The sequence below is a fragment of the Ochotona curzoniae genome, unplaced genomic scaffold, assembly GCF_017591425.1.
Source record: "Ochotona curzoniae isolate NIBS_2020 unplaced genomic scaffold, NIBS_Ocur_1.0 contig_1014, whole genome shotgun sequence".
NCBI lineage: Eukaryota > Metazoa > Chordata > Mammalia > Lagomorpha > Ochotonidae > Ochotona > Ochotona curzoniae.
In genome coordinates this window covers 50,436,731-50,456,751 of record NW_024464920.1, presented here as the reverse complement: position 1 = coordinate 50,456,751, position 20,021 = coordinate 50,436,731, and the positions used below count along the sequence as shown (strand labels likewise).

The window sequence follows — 20,021 nt, the reverse complement described above, 5'->3', positions numbered from 1 at the left end:
GTCTCAGGGCAGCCACCACCCTGTGCTAGCCCCGTGTCCTCACTGGTCACACTGTGGGAGAGGGGAGGTCAGAGAGGGACTTGGAGTCTGGCCACTCGCTCCTCCCAATCTGTGGACACAGGCTGTGTCTGCGCAGCAGGGGTTTGCTGCTGGCAGTAAAGGCCCCAGGCTGTCTGGGAGCTGGGCACCTACTGCTGCTCAGAGACAGAGAGAGAAAGAGGATCGGACCTCTCCTGGGCCAACCCTGTCCCACCCACTTCCTGGGGCCAGCCCAGAGCGTGGCATTCTGAGGCCACACAGGCTTGGCACACCCCAGCCACACCTCCCGGAGACATCGTGCAAGGTCTGTCTCACTCCGCACAGGAGCTGGCAGGGGGAGGAGTCCCCAAGCACCCACAGTCCTCAATTCCTTCCGGGGATCCCTCTGCCATATGGGACCTGCCTGCAGGGGGAGACCCCGAGCCCACTCAGGCCCAGCCCCAGCCTTGGCATGACTGGGCTGGGCGGTTGGATGGGTGAGTGACTCCTGCAGCAATGGCTGTGGTGCCCCAGCCCCGCCTGTGCCCTGGCCTGGCGCAGCAGGTAGGGGCTGCATCTCAAGCATCTGGGACACCCTGCTCTGGCCATCTGGATTGCCTGCTCTCTGCAACCCCCACCACCCCAACCGTGGGTTCTCTCTCTTAGCAACTGGAGGTGAAGGATCCAGGTTCCACCCAAAGTTCCAGACAGAAAGGGGTGGGTGCTGTGAGGGACATGGGAGGGAACCCCCAGAGGCGCTGCTGGATGGGAGTTGAGGTTTATCTGCTTCCTGTGAGGAGGGGGACTTGAGGCCAGGGGGCAGGGTGTGGGAGGGGACTCATAGAAGCTCCAGGTCACAGTGTGGATTGGCCAGACTGGGTAGACACCGCCCAGAGGCCCAGCGAGGCTGGCAGGAGGCAGGCCGAGCAGCCCCCAGGTGCGCCCTGTGCAGCTGGCCTCAGCACCTGTTCCCTGCTGGTCTGGTGGGTGCCTGCCCTCCCGGCTTGCCTACGTCAGCATGAGCCGAGGGTTCCCCCTCCCCAGGGCCGGGCAGCCCCTCTGGCAGCCCCTGCAGGCTGCGGTGCCGCCGTAGTGGAGAAATGAAGAAATAAAGCGTGTGTTTCCCAGTTGACACCCATTTAACACTGAATGAAGTCTTGGTGGTTCTCCGCAGAGCCCTGTGTACGGGAAAGCACATTTTTTAAACCTCACACTTGCCTGAAAAATAAGACAAAGCGTGCTCTTCAGCTGCAGGCCGTGTAAGCTGCTTATTCCAGCCCAGCTAGACCCCAGGGACCACTGGCCGCTGTGGAGTGGGGAGGGCCGGCCGTGCCATCGGGCTGGCAAAGTTTGTCTCCCGCGCCAGACTCCAGTTCCTTGCCGCATGAGGGGCTCCAAATAAAGTGCTGTTTGCTGAGATATCGGCACAAATTAAAAATAAAGGCAAATCCTTCCATAATCCAGAGTGAACGTTTCCCGCGAGGCTCCCCGGGCGTGTTAGGGACTCGCGATGATTTGCTAGCTCTCCGGCTGCTTGCCTGTGTCAGCAGAGCTGTGTGCGTGCGGGCAGCAGGATTTACGGCCCCTTGCAAAACACATTTCACTTCCCTTCAGACTGTGCCTCTGCAGGCGGGTGCCCAGCCGGGCACCGAGCTTGGGTTTGAGCCCTGTCTTGCCCTGTCCCGTGTCCTATGGTCCTGAGTACAGGGGCAGAGTCAGGGCAGGGGAGCAAAAGAGCGTCGGGCATTGAGAGGCACAGCGGGCTTCCTGGAAGAGGTGCCTGCTGGGATCTTGAGGATCTGAGCGTGTTAAGTAGGCGGAGGCAGAGGGTATTCCTGGGGCATCTTCAGATTCTGTACCTTAAGCTTCCTTTGTTTCAACGTGATTTGACAGGTGCTTTGAACTTTTTTTAAAAAAGAGATTTACTTAGTTATTTGAAATTTAGACTTGGAGCTCTTCCACCTGCTGGCTCACTCCCTAGATGGCTGCAGTGGTCAGGGCTGGACCAGATGGAAGCCAGGAGCTTTTTCCAGGTCTCCCATGCAGATGCAGGGACTCAAGCACTTGGACCATCCTCTGTTGCTTTCCCAAGCACTTTAGCAGGGAGCTGGATTGGAAGTGGAGCAGCCAGGACTCAAATTAGCTCCCATATGGGATGCAAGCATCAAAGGTAGTGGCCCCTGACACGTGCTTTTATAAAACTCTGGTGTATCCGTTATTTTTTCTTCCCCACAGCAGGTCCCTGCCTTCTGCCCTCTCTGGTTATCGCTGAGCCCCTGAGATGGGTGATAAGGTGGTCAGAGGCCCTGCCAGACTGGGCTGTGGGTCAGGCATGCTCTGGGAGGCTGGGAGGGCAGGCAAGCAAGACCATCCCTTGCCGATTCTAGAGAATAAACAAAGAACCGCAGGTGGGGCTGCTGCGACCCCCAGGCCCTACCCCACCCCCATCCTCAGCTGCAGCACTGTGCTACTGGCCGTAGGTGCTGTAGCTGCTGGCTCTACACCTGGGGCGGGGGCAGCGGTGCCTCCTCTGCCCGCTGACAGGCAGGCGGCATCACCATGGCGCCCTGCAGGCCCTGGCCCGTGTCCAGCCCTCTGTCCAGCAGCGGCCGGCATGCGCCCTCCGCGATGTGCTCGCATCTTTGTTTGCACAGCTTCGGCTTCCGGGAGCAGGTCGACAGTGTAGCTAATGTGCTAGCCTCTCCCCTCTGTGTGGCCCCACCCCCAGCCTAGAACACATTCTGTAACACACTCCAGAGCCTTGGTTTCCTTGCCTGCAAAGTGGGTTGTCGTGAGAACCGAATGTGGCCGGTTTTCCTTAACTGCTTGCTTAGTATGTGACGCGCTTGGCACCACCCTGGTTGGCGGGTGCCCAGGCCCCTTCCAGAACCCAGGCAGGAGCAGACTCTGCTCACCCCAGACGCCAGGGTAGGGGCCTCCTGGGGGGCACGTGTGGAATGACTGAGTCTCCTCAGCAGGCATCACACCATGAGAGCGCCAGCGCCATGGCAACCACAGAGCCAGGGGTGCAGGAGCCAGCTCTGGCATCTGGGTGCCAATCCAGCTCTGCTGCTGAGCCGCAGCCAGCTCCAGCGATGTATCACTGGGCACCCCAGTGTCGCTGTTTTAGGAAGAGATGGTGCTGACGACAGGGATGGGTAGACGTGTGAGGACCCGAGGCAGGGACTGTCACCGCCAAGTGCCCCAGCAGCTGCACTGATGCCACTGTGTGTCCCCCAAGCTCTACCGGCACACCAGATGCCAGCCTGCACACCTACTGCCCGGGCAGCTTCAGGCACACTGCCACACCTTTCTGAGTGCCACGCAGAGGGTGGAGGCTGCCTGATTCTTGGTTAGCTCTACACCCAGCACCTGGCGCATACGGGTGTACTGTGGACGGATCTGTCGCAAATGAGAGGAGGAAGAAAGGGAGGGGTGCATGGATGGAGGGACGAGTGAATGAATGAATGTCATTAGCATGGACGGCGAATGGAATGAATGAGTGTCACTGGGAAACAGCCTGGGCCTGACATTGGGTCCTTTCAGAAGGAGCCAAGGACTCGGGGTCCAGCCTTACCTCGGAGAACCCCTGCCTGCATGTTGACTGGGATGCCCACAGTGGAACCAGGGCCTAGGCTCCCTGGTGTCCCTGGAGCCGGGGTGATGCCGAGCTTGGTCGTGGCCTCCTCACGTGGGGCTGGAGTGGTCGTGGGCACATACTGCAGCGAACAGGCAGCAGAGGCGGAATTCCTGCTCTGGCTTGGTCTAGCAGGTGCTGGGGACGGCATAGCATGGGCAGGGGGTGGCATAGCATGGGCCTGTCTATGCCCTGCTGGGGTTCCAGGAGGCATGGGCCTGCGGCCGACAGGAAGCTCTCCTGAGGTCATGGCGAGACTTCCTGCTCTGCCCTGCCCTGCCCTGCCCTGGGCTGTCCTCATCAGGGCCCTCTATAAGCGGGGTCTGGGGCTGCCGTGTGGCACTGAGGGATTCAAGGGGCCTGGCAGCTTCTGCCTTCTCTCCTGGGGGAGGCTGAGGGTGGAAGGTTTGCTCCTGCTGCTGAGCCAAATTGCTCCTATCTGCCCTAGTTTTCTCTTCCACAAAATGGGCTCCCAGCAGGCCATCCCGGGGGCAGCAGGGTCATAGGGAGCCTGGAGGTTGAGGTAGGCAGGGTCTGGACCCCCAAGGGGGCAGCAGTGGGTGGAGCTGGCCATCTGCTCAGGGCACATGTCACCTCAAGGTCTCTAGCCCCCGAGATGGCTGCCGCTGCCTGCCCAGTTGACTCCAGCCTTCACGGAGATGTGGACACAGCCACCTATTGGGCCTGGCTCTCTGGGTCCTGCCCAGAGGGAAGGCTCAAGTGCAGATGTTGGAGAGGACGAGAAGCAGATCTGCCTGATGGAAAGGGCTGGACATCCAGGAGGCCTTCCCGGAGGAGGTGGTTCCCCTGTGCTGACCAGTTAAACGAGCAAAGGGGTGTAGGGACCTTAGAGGCAGGGGGCGCCGCTCTGTTGGCATGCCCTGGTGTGGCCTTCCTGGGATGCTGTAAATAGAGTGAACAGAGGCCGAGGCTTGAGCCTCTGCTCTTCAGGGTCCATGGCCAGCCACGGTGTCCCATGTGCCACCACGGTGGCCAGGGCAGCGCTGTGGCCAGGCCCTGAGATGACACCTGCTGTGGCAGGCCCCTGTGTCCTTGATGGGCAGAAGGAAGCAGGCTATGCCTGTGGCTCAGGGGGCTCTACTGCCCCCAAGGTGCCAGGCCAGCTCAGTTCCTCTGGAAAAGCAGCGGACAGGCCTTGGGGCACAAGCCCCCAGCCCTTTGCCTACACCTGTGGGTCCGTGGGGCAGCCTGGGCCACACAGGCGGGACCAGCATGAGACATTGAGGTCGCCAGGGGAGGGCAGGGGCCTGGCAGAATTCTGGGCAGGCTGAGAGAAAGATTAGGAGACTTCTTGTCTTGAAATTCAAACAATTGGACAATCTGTTCTGGATCGATTTAGAAGCAGTGGAGTGAAAAAAAAAATCAGAAAATATAGTGTGAAAGCTATTTTCTCTCCCTCCGGCACAGCCCGGGAGAGGATGAACCGGAGTTCATTTGTGGCCTGTCCGAGGCTGTGGCCAAGCCCTCGCCTCCTCACTGCCCCCACCCCCGGTCCCTGCTCCCGCCCCCCAGTCATGGCCGGGCAGCTGGGGCGGGGCTCAGAGGGGGCATCACCCTGATTTCAGCCTGAGGCAGCCAGTGCCCAGCAGGGCCCTCAGCCTCCGACGGGCACCCTGAGGGCAGGGACCCTCCTGGACAGAGAACACCCCTCCCTCCCGCTCCTCTCCTGGCCAGGGATGGCCAGGGGTGAAGCTAGCCTGTTCACTCACTGCGGTGTCCCCAGAGCAGGGCGGGCCTGGAGTCGGACTGACTGGCATGCAGCAGGTGCGTGCTGAGTCTCCTGCCCAAGTGACTGATGAGTGGGTGGGAAGCGAGAATGGGGGGAGGGAGGGAGGGACCGGAGGAGGAAGAGCCTGCGGTGGCCACTCCATCCGCTGGTGGTGCAGGTGGCTTTGGACGCGGTGTGCTCCCCGCCCCCCGCCCCAATCTCTGGGGCTGAAACATTTCGGGGCCTCCCACGCCACTGACCCCTTTCTTTCCTGGGCACAGTCTGCCCCACGCCTCCCAACACCACTCCTACACGGCATCTTTCACGACTGGAGCCAAATGCTGATTGTTTTAAAATAAGCCTGTTCAGCGTGAGGCCAGAGCCGAGGGGGAGGACCTGCGTGCAGCGGCAGCTCCAGCTTCCTATGTGGTCTCTTGTCCCCAGCGAGGTGACCCCTGCGGGACCTTGGGGAGTCTCCGATGACGCTAGAGGGGACCGCCAGTGCCGTGGGAAACGGAGTTCTGGAGACACCAGGGAGTTGAGGGGACAAGAAGTGGCCTGGTGTCTCAGAGTGGCAGCTCCCAGCTCCGCCCCCTGTTCCCCCAAGGCCCAAGGCCAAGAAGGCAGCTTGGTGGAATTCCCAACAGCTGTGTGGCCCTGGACTCCTCCCCACACGACCTCTCTGAGCCTTGGTTCTGTGCACAGCCTCCAGGGGCTCCAGTCCCGGGCACAACCTCCCAGCAGAATCCAGGAGGAGGGAAGGGTCATGCCCCATGCTGGACAGCCAGAGTCCTGGGTACTGTCCCAGGTCTGACACCCCAAAAGTAATGGCCTCTGTCCCGGTCCGAGGTTCGCACTGCCCACTGTGCCCCTCTTGGGATCACTGCTCCGTGTGCCCAGCACGACGCCTGGTGGCTCTGAGGACACCCGGGTCTAGGCAGGCTTGCCCCTGGTTTCCTGTGCAGGGGCCCAGGCCCTGCCCACACTGTCCACGGACTGTGAGCTGGAGCTGCAGGCCCCGCACCCAGCCCGCTCTGAGTGGGCCGTCCCGGCTTTTCCTGCCGACGAAGCTGTTTCGTGCACGCTTTTGATGTTGCTTCTCTGCTCCCCAGAAGTTGGAGCCGGCCGTCCCCAGAAGCAGAGCACTAATTAGACCTCTGTAGTTCTGTTTACCCAGATGTCAAGCCAGGCTGTGGAACTCAGCGTTTTTCTCCCCATTAGAAAGGTTGCTCATTGTTTTAAAAGCCTGCAGACGGGCTCTTGTGGGCCTGGCCGGGTGCTGTGTTTGGCAGGTGGAAGACACCGGTGAGAAAGAGGCTGGCCCCGCAGCCCACACCCCTGCAGTGGTCTCCTCGCCAGTGGCTGGGTTGGGGGCTCAGAGTATGTACTCTGCCCTGGGGCAGCTGCAGTTCTGGTGGACCCCCATATCCAGGAGCTACAGGTTTCCCCAAGTGCAGACCATCTGAGTAGGTCTCCGGCTGCTAAGGTTACCCCCACCCAGGTCTGGGGGACAGTGGGCCTCCCCAAGGTCGCTGGGTCTCCCCAAGGTCGCTGGGTCTCCTCCGCTTCCTGGTGCTGCAGCTCAGAGCCCTTGGCTGTGATGCCAGATTCTCACCCAGGCGCTGAGCCTGGCCTGGGCTCCAGGTGTGTGGTCCCGGACCAGGGCTCCCTACTAGAGTCCTCTAAGACTGGGTCTGTTTTGTCACCATGGGTAAGAGAGGTCTGCTAATGGCTGGGCTAGCCGACACATCCGACGGCAGTATGTGAGTCCAGCCTGGCTCTGGGTAGCCGCTGGGTCACTACCAACTCAGTTGCTTTGGTGCCAATCGTGGGGTGTGTGGGCAAGAGACACATTGACCCGTTGTGTGTGGGGGATGCTGTCCGCCTGTGGGTGAGTATGCAGGGGGTCCTGCGGGGCTGAGGGGAAGGGGGAGGGGGCACCGCTGTCCCTGTGGTCTGGGCTGCGGCTCTATTTGCATAATTTTGAAGTTGATTGGCCTGAAGGCAGTGCGGCTTAATCACAGCTGACAAGTCTCTGGTTGGAACAGCAGCTGCTGCCAATTAACCACCGCATCAGCGTGTTAGCATCAGTCGCTTGGCAGCACCCCTCCCCCAGGCGCCCTTGGGCCCACCCTCACCGCCCCAGGGCCCTGCGGGCTTCCTGGGGTGGCCTGGCCTTCTCAGATTTGCAGGGACCACACAGGAGCTGCAGCAGACATGGGTGGCCGGCTCTCAAGACATGTTGACCCTGCTGGACTGTACAGGACAAGGCTGGCACGCTGGGACTGCCTGATTGTGCTAATAAAGTTTTATTGGCGCATGGCACTGCCTGTTCCTGCTGTCTTTCCCTCAGAGGCAGGGGAGTTGACCAAGTCCAACCAGTTAGAGCCAGTGAGGGCTTCCTGTTTTCCGACTGGTCCCATGGACTGCGCGAGTCCAGCAGGCATCCCTAGAGTTGGGAAGTTGGGGACGGTGCCTTGAGGGCGGGCCAGGCCGTGTCTCTCCATCCTTGGGCCAGCCCTGGGGTCCTCGCTCATAAACAGCTGTGTCACCGTGTTCTAGTACCTGGCACTCGGTCCAGCTGGGTGCTCACTGTGCCGCATACCCAGGCTGAGGACCCGCTGTTGTGCAGGAGGTGGAGGCACATGGGCCCCAGCCCCTGGCAGCAGGAAGGAAGGGGCTCCTGCAGGAAGCGCAGCTCAGGTGTGCACACTGGCTGTGTCCCGGATGCCCATGTCCTGGCCCTGGGAAGTGTGCTTGAAACAGTGACCCAGGGCAGAACCTTCTCCGAGAGGCCCCGGGGCTCAGGTGGGGCCACACAGCCTGGCAGCAACAGAGTTGGCACCCTGCGTTCAGTACCCTGCTGGTCCTTGGCTGCTGGAATGTCTCAGATCAGAGGTGGAGGGATGCTGTGTTTGCTTGTCACGTGTTCATTCTGTCGGGGAGCCCTGACCGCAGTGAGTGCCTCTGGAGACCCCTCCCCTCTCTGTCCTCGTCCTCCCAGGCTCCCCCGGTTCCAGTTCCCCGCAAGCTGACTGGGCAGCTGGGGACAGGTTCTTTAAGTTCTCTCTGCCTCAGTTTCCTTATCTGTAAATTGCGGTGTGGGGAGGAATGCCAATCATGGGGTCTGAGTGAACCTCCCAGCCCCAAGTCCCGAGCCGTGGGCTGCTGCTGCCCGTGTGCGTCATGGCTGGTCTGAGCTGAAGGGACAAAAAAGGAGGCTTCTCTGAGGCAGGGCTGGGGCGGGCCGGATTCCAGGGGTGGGCGGGAGCAGGAGGAGCCACCTCCTGCAAGGTCCGGCTCCTGGGCCACCCAGAAGGTGCCATGCCAGAGATGCCAGCCATAGGTGCTCCCATGGGAGCTGGAGGCCCAGCGGCCACGGGCAGGGAGTCCAGGGCACTGCATCCACACATTGGGGGTTGTTGGGTCTGAAATAAGCTGGAGTGAGTGGCCCTGCCTCAGCCAAAATTACCTGAGTGGGCATGAAGCAGAGATGGCAGCCAAGGCCAGTGTGGCATGGAATGAGAAAGGCTCAGGGAACAAGCCTTGGAGTAGCCTGTTCCCTCCTGTACCGGACGCGGGCTGCTGGCACGGGGCTGGTAGTGAGTGCCATCTGCCCAACGGGGTGGCCGGTACTGTGTCCGTTACAGCCCGCAGCAGGTGAAATGTGGGCCCCAGCTCTGATTGCGTGGGGGCCATCCCCAGTGTGTCAACCTGTCTGCTGGGACCCTCATGGGGCGTGGGGTGAGCTGTCCTCTCTCGTCTTGGCCTGCGAGACAGTTGCCCCGCCCTCCTCAGTCCGGAGGGCCCAAGCTGAGCGCTTGGAGACACGTGCAGGCCGGCCATGGGGGCAGGGGTTGTGCTGCAAGGGCCGGTTCTGATGTCCGAGTCCCAGAGCTCCACCCTCACCTCCTTGGTTGAGGAGAGTGCTGTGGAAGTTTCCAGACCGGCACTGCAGGCCGGCGCGTGTTCACCCCATCAGGAGCAAAGCCTGGGCGCCCCGCCCTGCAGAAGCGCTGTGTCAGCTGTAGGCCCTGTCTGCCATGGGAGTGAAGCACTGTGTGTGCAGGCCACGCCGGCTGTGCCACCAGCATGCAGGCGGGGCATCCCTGGGGTGGAACCGGCATGGAAGGCAGCTGTAGTGTCCATAGTCCACAGTTCAGCCTGGAGTGGAGGCGTGAACCTACCGATGCCCTCTCATCTCCCGGGCCCTGCCAGCACCCCTTCCCACTCAGGCTGAGGGCTTCAGTGGGGAAGGGGCTCTGGGAGCCAGCTCCCCGACACTGAGGGAGGCCGGGGAGAGGCTGAGGACGTGGGCGAGATCCCCAGGCCAGCCCTCCGTGGGCCAGGTCCCTGACCCTGGGCCTGACCTCCCCCTGGTTGTTTCTGTTTATTATTGGGGATTTCTGGGGCTGTTTGGTCTCCATGGTGCAGCTGAAGCCTTTGGAAGAGGGGACAGCCGAGGTTGGTGGGCAACAGGGGCCTGGGTTGGCTGCCACGGAGCCCCCTCAGCTGGCCTAGAGCCTGGTGTGCCCCACCAGGGCTGGGGGCAGAACCTTCTGTCCTTGGGCCTCAGATTACCTACCTGTGAAATGGGCTAGCAGGGCTGTGTCCAGTGTGGGAGGAAGAAGTAGCATTGGCAGACACCTCGGGGAGCGGTGGAGCTGGCTCTGAAAAAGAGCCCCGTAGTGGTTAAGCTAGAACCTTCTCTGGGGGAGGGACTGGAAAGGCAGCTGTGGGATCCCGGTGTCTCCCCAGTCACAACGTTCCTGCCCCACCTCCTACAGCTGGCCTCCCTGTCCTGTTGGCCCCAACAGCCCCATCCACATGCTGGGGACAGAGGGGTGCTGGGATACAGATCCAGAACTTGGAGCTGTCCCCCCAGAGCCCCAAGTCGGAGCAGCCCGTTCTCCACCTGAGGCTGACACTCCAGGGTCACCGTGGTGGTGACTGTCGGGGGGTGAACATCCGGGGCCAGGGCCGCTTCTGCTGCCTGGCTGTGTGTGTGCAGTGGGTCCTGACCAAGTCCCAAGCAGTGAACGGTTATTCAGCACCTACTGTGTGCAGGCGTGGCTGGGAGTGCAGGCTGGGGGTGTAGGGCTCGGAGAGCTTAACGAACGAAGCAGCAGCTGATGCGTAGGCCAAGAGCGAGGGGATCGGGGCTCACCGAGGGCCTGAGTGGAAGAGGGAGAGCCGCGGGGATCCTGGCGGAGGTGTGGTGCTCCGACACACGTTTACTTGCCAAGGGGCACCCGGGACCCTCTCTGGTGCCCAAGCCATCAGCCCTGAGCACAGCCGTCTGCGGAGCAGGTGCGGGGTATACCAGGTACCCTGTGGGCTTCCGGTCCTTTCTGTCCTTGACATCCCAAGCAGGTGGAGGGCAGGGTTTCCATTGCCAGGTGAAGCCACCCAGCTGGACCCTGATGAGACACCAGTGGCCCCATCAGTGGCTGGGCAGACGCAAAGCTTGCATCCTCACCCTCGAGCCCCCGTTCGGAGCTGGGCCCGGCCTGCTTCCTGGTGCCCCGCGGCTCTGGCCGGACCCTTTGTCGGAGCTGGGACTGGCTTCTGCTGAGACAAGGAGGTGATCGATTCTGTGCTTGCTCAGCCATTTGTGAGATTCTCCACCTGCTTGGGCCAGGGCTGTGCATTGCCAAGGCTTCCTGTTCACAGTGACCATGCTGGGGTGCCAGGTGCTGGCCTGTCCCTCATGCTGCTGGCGTGTCCCCCATGAGGTGCAGGTGTTCCCCGTCCGTCCTCCATGCATGCGCTCTGGCGGCCTCAGCCCTGGCCCACATGGCCCAGGAAGGTGCCCCAGTTCCCTCCCACGGCTCACTCCCGCAGCGCGAAGGGGTCACAGGACAAGCTTTGATGTCAGTGTGAGGACGCGGGCTCTGAGAGGAGCTTGTTCTCAGCGTTTCGTAACCGTGGTGGATGCTGTCCCGAGAGCAAATGTTCACAGGATCAGAAACTGCCCCAGATCTACAGCGTGTGCGTGTCCCTGTGTCCTGAGCTCGGGGCACCGTGTGCGTGTCCCTGTGTCCTGAGCTCAGCCCTGCGGGTGCTGCCTGTGCGTGTGTACTCACACACGGCAAGGTGTGCTGGGGGCAGCTGCGTGGGGGCCTGTCCGTCCATGTGGAGGGCACGGTGGCAGGCCCAGGCTCAAGCTCTCACTCACACTCCCACTTTCCGTGTGACTAGTGGGGAGACTCGTAGCTCAGCCTGGGGCGTGGGGGCAGAGGAAGGGATGGCCAACAGGAGTGTGCCTCCGGGCACACACACCACTGGCCTCTGTCTCCTTGATGTGGGTCTTGCCCACAGTGTGGCACTTGCTGCCCCAGGTCCTGTTAGGCAAGCCCTAGAGAACCCTGTCCTCTTTAAATCCTAATTCATACTAATAGCGTTCCCTCTGTTTTGTCATTAGTAACCTAAAGACTAGCCCTGCCGACTCATGGCTGCTGGCCTGGGCAGCTTCTTCGTGCCCCGCCGAGTCGGGCTCTATGCTCGGGCCACAGTGGAACTCAAGGGGAGGCATGTTTGGAGAGAGCTGCTGCCTGCCCCCTGTGCACTGGGGGTCACGGGGCTCCCCCATGGAGGAGGTGCTACTTGAGCTGACCACACAAGTAGGGCTGATGTGGACTTGTGGGGTGGGTAAGGGCTGCCCAGGAAAGGGCAGTCCCTGCCCTGCGTCAGGCCTCCACCTGCTGTGGCAGTGGCATGGCGGGGCCATATCTGGAAGCCAGGTAGATAACCTGTCTCTATTCCCATGGCCTGGTGGGGCAATGAGCTGGTTCTCACTAGCCAGGCTGCCGACCAGCTTCCCATCTCCCAGGCTACAAGCACTGTGACCACCTGAGGGTGGGTGGCAGAGTTCAGCACCCACCTGGGCAGGAAGGCCTCTCAGCGAGGTGGACACCCCAGCTGAGCCCCCAGCTGCCAGCTGCAGGATGTGCAGAGGCCTGGAGCGGGGGGCTGAGGGAGTAACTAGGCCCCCAGGGAGGCTGAGGTGGGCCAGAAAGCCTACTCCGAGGCACCCAGCTCCCAGCTGGGCAGGCAGGGCTGAGGTGGACACAGCCGGTGGCCAGGGGCGCTCACCCAGCTGCCTACAAGCCAGATAAAGCTTTTGACCCCATTCTAAGCTCAGCAAGTCTGACTGAAGCTCATTGACTCAGCCCACGGCACACAGCTGCGCTTACAGAAGACGCGGCCAGGCAGAGTGTCCGCAGCTCCAAGCCGGGCTGCCCTTGACTATGGCCAGTAATAGATGATGCACTTGACCACGCCCAGGGGGAGAGGGTGGCAGGCTGAGGAGGAGCTGCAGGCCACCCCTGCCACTAGGGTGCCCCCCACTCCCCTTGCTCCCCTAGAGGACAGCCTAGCAGGCCATGTCGCCACTCCCTGGGGGGTCCAGTCCATCTCCCAGGCTCTGTTTGTCTTCAGATACTCGGCTCACTCTTTTCCCGGCCTCACCAAATTTGGTGTTTAACAATAATGCTCAAACCCGGAGTGGCAGTGCCCGGCTGAGCCGAGCGAGGGCTGTGGAGCCAGGGGTCTGGTGCGTGATCCCAGCCCCTGGCCAGCCATGGTGAGGGTGGATGCCCCATTCCTTCAGTGTCCTAGAGTCACAGCTTGGGGTGGTTTACCAGTTGTTAGAGAAATATGATGGAGGACTGTCACTGGTGGCTTGTGGTAGAGTCAGTTTGGGGACCCCTGGGTGGTCCTTTGGCCTCTCTGGGTGTTGGTCTCCGAGGTGGTGGGCCTCTCCGGGCTGCCTTGGGACACCCCAGGTGCCCCTGGGACCATGCCTCCAGCCTCAGTCGGAGCCAGCGCTCAGCAGGGCTGGGGGAGCCAGGCACAAGCTCTGTCCCTACCCCTGCCACGTCCCCTGCGGCAGCTCCCAGGGTGGCACCTGACCCCGTGGCCTGCCATCTTCAGCAGAGCTCGCAGTCCTTGAGTCCAGGCCCCCACAGGCAGGCTCGGGTTTATGCCTTTGGCCTTGTGCAATGAAACGGTGACTCCAAAGCTGGCCACCTGGAGGCCATGTCGTGAGGATCCTGCATGGATGGCAACTGCTGGGGCCCTGGAGGTGCCAGAGGGCAGGGGGCCGGGAGGCCCTGAGCAGCGCCAGGCGGGGCTGGCATCTGTCTTTGCCATCTGCAGGTGGGGAGGGTGTGCGTGTTGATCCCAGTGAACCGGGATGGACTGTCCTCGTCCACAAGGACTTGCTCTTCGCTTTTGGCCTCTGAGCTGCCACCCTCGTGCCCAAGGCCCCCAAACGTTTACTGAACAATAGAGCTTGTGCCTGGGATCCCCAGGGACCTGTCTCAGGTCAAAACTGGACAGTGCAGCCCAAGCCGACCCCCAAGGCACACATAGGTCAGAATTAGCCATAGGGGTTGCAGGGCCGGGAGTGGGATGCATCTGCAGGTCCAGGCCTGGGCTATGAGTAGAGGCAGCCTACCCAGCGGGCATAGCAAACACAACGGGCAGGGCCCGATAGAGAAGGCTGTGGGGCTGGGCCTGTGGTGGCACAGTAGGTAAAGCAGCTACTTGCAATAGCAGCGTCCCACATGTGTGCCAGTTAGTCCCAGCTGTCCCACTTATGTTCTAGCTCCCTGCCCATGAACCTGAGAAGGCAGCAGGGCATGGCCCCAGCACGCGGGCCCATCGCATGGAAGACCAGAACAGAGTTCCTGGCTCCTGGCTTTGGCCTGTGCCAGGGCCAGCTGTTGTGACCACTTGAGGAGTAAACTGGGAGATATAATCTTACGATCTCTATCTCTCCCTTCTCCCCTCCCCTCCCCTCGGTCTTCCTCTAACTGCCTTCCAAATAAAGCCAGCCCGGTGAGCAGCGGCCCCCAGCTTCTGCCAGTTCACCTGGTTCCTGGGGAGTGGGAGCTGCGGGGGAAGGGCCGTGCTGGCAGCACAGGTGGAGGTCTGTAACTCACTCACCAAACCAGCAGCCCTCTGAGCTGGCCCTGCTTGCCTAAGTTGGAGCAGCAGCAGGTCCCTAGGGACCAGTGGGATGGGGACCCCCAGGCTCCCTGCCCACACGGCGTGATTTCTAGGGCTGGTGCACTGGCCTCCCCGGAACGAAATCCCTCTCCGAGCACCGGCAAATGCTTTAATCTCTGCTCGGGCTCCCAGGAGGGCCCTGAGGGAGGCCAGGAGGAGGCCCTGGCACAGAGCAATTAAGCAGCTTACAGCCCTTCGGGGAGGCAGGGCAGGTGGGAGCAGGCTGGGCTGTCCCCAGAGGGCCGCAAGTTGACGTCAGCCGGGGAGCCCTGGAGCTCCAGCTTTGGACACGCACGGCGGCCACTTTCCTCACTCCGGCAAAGCAGATTTCCCCAGGAAACACGCTTCCTTCTGGCGCCACGGGCGTGACCTTGCTGCTGGCAAGCCCAGCAGGGAGCTGTGTGTGCTGGCGGCTCCCCTCGTGCCAAGCTTGTCACTTCTCTGGGTTGTCATAGTGGCCTCTCTCTGCCTGTCCCGCACCCTCGGCTCTGCCCACCACCAGGCAGACCACTGAGGGTCCCAGCTGGGTCTTCTGTGCCCTCCCTGACCAGACCGTAAGCGCTTGGGGGCACTGGAACCAGGTTGCGGGGGAAGCAAGGAGTTGGCCCCACTCTGCAGGCACTGGGGTCTCTCTGGCTGCCAGTTTGGCAGGTGCACTGCATCCTTCACACCCCAGCATGGCAGGGGTTGTGTCCATTGGCTGAGGCTCCACAATGCCAGCCACTCCCACAACCTGGAGTTCCACCCTGGCAGTCCACAAGGCTGCCAGACCTGGGACTGAAGTGGGCAAGGCTAGGGTGGGCTTTGCTCACACGTGTGTCGGACGGTCCCTTTCTGCAGGATAGCAGTTATAGCGGACAGGGAAGCCACCCGGAGGCAGCAGGACCTGCCTGCACTATTTGCATGTAAGGTGGTGTTCTGAGGTGCCCCAGGGCAGGAGCCTCATCTGGCCTGGATCCAGGTACCCGGCAAACATGGAGCTACTTTCCCCCACTGCTCACCCCAACCTCAAAGTTGAGGTGCTGAGCTGGAGGGCAGCCAAGCCATTGGCAGGCTCTTCTGGATGTGGGCCAGGGAGAGCCCCGCCCCCACTGGCCTCCTGTTGCTGCCCCAGGGCCTTTGCACCTGTTTCACACCCACCAGGGACACAGCTGACACCTGCTGTCCTGCTCAGGTGTCTGCTGGGAGGTCACCATCATTGCCAGGTCACCTCATCTCCTACCTGCCAAACCCAACTCAGCTCTTCCCCGACCGCTGTCCGGCGACCCTGCCCGCTCTCTGTCTTGTGTGTGCGGCCGCGTGGCTTGCTGGTGGTGGTGCAGTCACAGCCTCTTTCCCTCACGGCGGGCTCATCTTGTCGCCAGGGCCAACCCTGGCATCGGGGCAGTGGGTGGGTGGCCGTGTCTGGGTCATCTGTCCATCCTCGGTGGACACTTGGGCCCCTTTGAGGATATTTCTGCTGCCAAGGTGAGGTGCAGCTGTGGGCTAGGGCCCCTGTCTGCACTCCCTGAGCGCCATGGGCTCAGTGCCCCCTGGCCGTGTGCCGTGTGCATGCTGCCGCCAGCTGTCTCACTAAGCAGCCCCGTCTCGTGCTCCAGGGAGTCTGCCACTCTGTGCTCATGCCTGCTCACAGAGGGGTTAATGGAAGTCTGTGCTGGCGGTACAGCGGGGGGCCCTGTGCCGGGGAGTCCCGCTGGGAGCCCAGCAGACGCGGGCATTCGGGCATCCACGCTCTATGCCTCCTGGAATCTGCTTGCTGGCAGTTTCCATCCCCTGAGCTGTCTGTCTTTAACTGTCTCCTTTTGCCTTGAAAAGAGAAGGAAGTGACAGCTGAGCGGTGGGGGAGGACTCCACGGCCGGAACCTCCCTCTGGCGCCACGAAGCCCACAGCCGGCCTCTCCTGCTCCCATCCTGCAGGTGGCTCCGGACGGACCGATGCGAGCCAAACGATGACCAGTTGTGGCCAGCAGCCCCTCCACGTGCTCACTGTCCTCTTCTCACTGCTGGTTTCCACAGGTAAACATTCAGAGAACCCAGTGTGGAGGGGCAGCCTGGGGGGCATGGGTGCAGACATCCAACCCAGGGTTGTAGGGGCCGGCCAGTGTCGTCATCCCTGGGCAGTGAGGACCTGCTATGTACCCCACCATGCTCTCTTGCCCCGAGGAGCCTAGGGGATGCCCTGCTTGCTTGTCTCCTAAGGCCTTGTCATCTAGTGGAGGAGGGGCTGGGGCCAGGATGCTCCAAAATACAGAGGTGGGCATTGGGTGAGCCCTCCAGGCTGGCTCCCAACCCCCCGAGGAGACCCCTGTGCCCCTCCACCCCATTACCCTGGACAGCAAGGGGAGCTTGGCCCCCCAGCCAGGTGTTCCGTACCCTCCCTCTGCCTCCATGTCACCCCCTCTCTCTCCATCTTGTTCATCACTGCCTCTTGGTCCCTCCTCACCCCTGCAGGCAGTGACAACATCAGTCGGGCCTGGCGGTTTTGTCTGGTCACTCAGAGCGGCCAGCAAGGTTCTTCCTGTCTGGGGGTGGCCTCTGGCACCTCACTTCCCGTGGTGGACAGTCAGCCTTTATGTGCCAACCCTCCAAGCTCCTGTCTGCCAGGGAGTCCTGGAGCCTGGAGGCTGGCTGCCCTCACCTGCCACTCATCCAAGACACGCCTTGGAGCGCCACTGCTGGGCCATCAGTCAGAGGGAGAGGCTGTGGCGTCTGGGCAGCCCGGGCCAGGGCACTTCCGGTCTGGTCAGGGGAAGCAGCCGGGTGGCCTGGTCCCCTGTGCATGGCCGAGGCTGTGGGCTGAGGACTTCCCAGCCTCTACAGCCCCTGCCCTCTCCTGACGTGCCCTCTTCTGCACGCATGAGCCCCCCCCCCCAGACCTCCAGGCCCAGCTTAAAGGCCACCTCCTCCAGCCGCCCTTTCTCTGAGGGTCTCTCCCCTCCCTGAGTCATCCCCTTGGGCTGGGCTTTGCGACTCAGGCCCCAGCTGCCACAAGCTGTGCCTGGACATGTCCACAGTGCCCCTGGCAGTGCTGGCACCTACCTCTGCCCTCACGTTCAGCTGGCCAGGAGGTCCTGGAGGCCAGGGCATCCTAGGAGGGCTTCCCACTGGTGGTGAGTCTGGACCCAGAGTAGCCCTAGCAGCTGTGACTTGAGAAGAGCCCAGAGGGTATGAGTGGAGGGTCCCACCCTGGGAACTGCTGCTCAAAGCCTCGTATTCCCCTAAACTGTGGAGATCAAATGGGGTGAGGGGATGCAGCTGCGTGGGGAGCACTTGACCTCTGCACCCCCACAGGGCGTCCCCTGTCTCTCAGCAACATCAGGGATGAGAAGGGTGTGCGCCCTCCCCCAACTGCTGCTATCTGTCGGAGAGGGGGCGCTGGAGTCCCCAGGGACCACCCGAAGCAGCCTGGGCCCTGCGGCCCCGCCGGCTGGGACTCCCCCGGGCGGCTGGGCAGGCAGGGAGCTGTGTGGGCTGCTGCGTGATCACCACTGGCAGTCGCTGAAAGAGCTGTGGCCGAAGGGAGGGAGGTGTTGAGCCAGCTCAGCCCCTTTCAGCTCTACAAATGAGCTGCAGCGAGCCTGTTCCGGAGGGCGCTAATGAGGCCTTCCGCTGCCGCGGCCGCCGCAGGTTTATCCCATTGTTAGTCATGCTTGGGCTCCCACTACTATTCATGTCATTGCCATCCACCATGCAATGGCCCCGGCCTGGGTGGGAACTGGGTGGGTGGGCTGAGGCCTGGACAGCTCTGTGCCCTGGGGAGTGGAAACGGAGGCACCCGCACCACTAAGCCCCGCCCTGCTCCCAGAGGGGTGCCCTCAACGTTGACCCCTGGCAGACCTGGCTTCAAGTCCCGCTCTGCCATCATTTACCAGCTCAGGCAAGTCCCCAGAGGCCTCGGCAGCCCGTGCCTGTAAAGTGGGCTCCCCACGCCCATCTGCCAGAAGCATAGACGGGCGGTCGGTTCCCATGGGTTTCCTAGTTTGGGTGTCTGCTGCAGACCAAGCTGCCCTAGGGGACCCGTGAGGCTTGAGCTGCAGCACCCCCATCCTGAAGCCAGCGGGTGGGTGGCCTGAGTGGTCCTGAGGAGGCCTGCAAGGTGACAGGAGCCCTGGGGCCAGGGCGCTTCCCCGGGGAGGAGGAAGAGGGGGTCCGCTAAGCCAGAGGCTGGGTGGGGGAGGGGAGAGGGGGACAGGGCCCCCATACAGGGGTATAGGGTTCCCCTCGGCAAGCCCGGCACCCTGTCTTGCAGTCTTGTCCACGCACTTCCGCGTCTGTGAGCCCTACACGGACCACAAGGGCCGCTACCACTTCGGCTTCCACTGCCCCCGGCTCTCGGACAACAAAACCTTGGTCCTGTGCTGTCACCATAACAACACGGTCTTCAAGTACTGCTGCAACGAGACCGAATTCCAGGCGGTGATGCAGGCCAACCTCACGGCCGGCTCCGAGGGCTTCATGCACAAGTGAGTGCCCGGCCACCCGGGAGAAGAGGAGGGGGCAGCCTTGCTCTTCCCCTCTGAGAACTGGCACCCACTGCCCTGTCTGTGCAAGGCTTCAGGCACGGGGGACGCATGACCCATTGTTCCTCCTGTGGGTAGCACTTGGGGCTGTGGTCACCTGGGGAGTGTGACGAGGCACAGAGGCGCTCTTGGGCTCTGGCTGCGGCAGCTTCCTTAGCGGCAGCGGGGCTACACTGTCTAGTCTTATGCTCTACGCCTTCCGCGTTCACGTCAGACCAGGGAAGGCATGGCTGAGAGAGCGACCTTCCACCCGCTGCAGCGGCCAGAGCTGGGCTGGGCCGGAGCCGGGACCCTGGAACTGCACCCGGGCCTCCCACGTGGGTGGCAGGGACCTCCTCCCTTGGGTCATCCTCTGCCGTTCGCCCAGATAATCGTGCGTGATCGTCCCTGGTTCTCTTTCCCTATTTCTGTTCTGCCTCAGGTCTTGTCCTGCCCCGTAGCATCTCTAGCTGACAAAAGTTAAAAAAAGTTTGTCATCAGCCTGAGATTCCTTTTTCTTTTTCTTTTTTTAAATTTCTTTAAATTCATTTCTTTGAAAGGCAGAGAGGAAGTGGGTCAGTGCCCAAAGCCCCCAGCAGCCAGGGTGGGCCAGGTCCAAGCTGTGTCAGACCCCTCGAGCTCCCATGTGCTGCCTCCTGGGGTGCAGAGCCAGTAGCAGGGTGGGGGGCGGAGCTCAGACTCAGCTCTGTGACATGGGACACAGGGCGCCCACCGCCTGCCCAAGTCTCTGTCCCTCCTCACCCTCACAGGACCTCCTCAAGTCACCTCACTTTCTGAGGAAGAAGGAAGGTGCTGGGCAGGGCCAGGGGAGCCACAAGATGGGAACTGAATCAGGGCCAGAGCCAGTGGGGTCGGGATTGGCCACCCAGGAAGGCAGCTGAGAGGAGACCTGCACGTCACCCGTGTGACCTAGATCTCAGCTGTCACCTGTGGAAGCGGCTTTCTGAAGAGGCTCCTGGCGTCCCCCCGCTCAGGCACCTGTTGCAGATTGGCCCCGAGCTGGTGGCAGGGAGCGGGAGCACCCGGCGCCTTGGGCACTGCAGTGGCACATTTGCCGAGGAACCGCGGGGTGAGTTGCGGTTCTGGCCACCTGGTGGAGAGG

At 62.1% G+C, this 20,021-nt stretch overlaps 1 protein-coding gene across 2 annotated transcripts in view; it reads left to right on the top strand.

The window, feature by feature from the left end:
• SHISAL1 (shisa like 1) overlaps positions 1-20,021 on the top strand; it is a 41,387-nt gene that overhangs the window by 2,377 nt on the left and 18,989 nt on the right. The window contains exons 1-3 of one of the 2 annotated variants that reach the window (XM_040991545.1): positions 5,362-5,440; positions 16,317-16,415; positions 18,649-18,862. In XM_040991545.1, the coding sequence (XP_040847479.1) occupies positions 16,349-16,415; positions 18,649-18,862 (281 nt within the window). In that variant the 5' untranslated portion in view covers positions 5,362-5,440; positions 16,317-16,348. Of the gene's footprint in view, positions 1-5,361; positions 5,441-16,316; positions 16,416-18,648; positions 18,863-20,021 lie in introns of those variants that run through there. The other variant, XM_040991537.1, reaches the window with a different exon arrangement.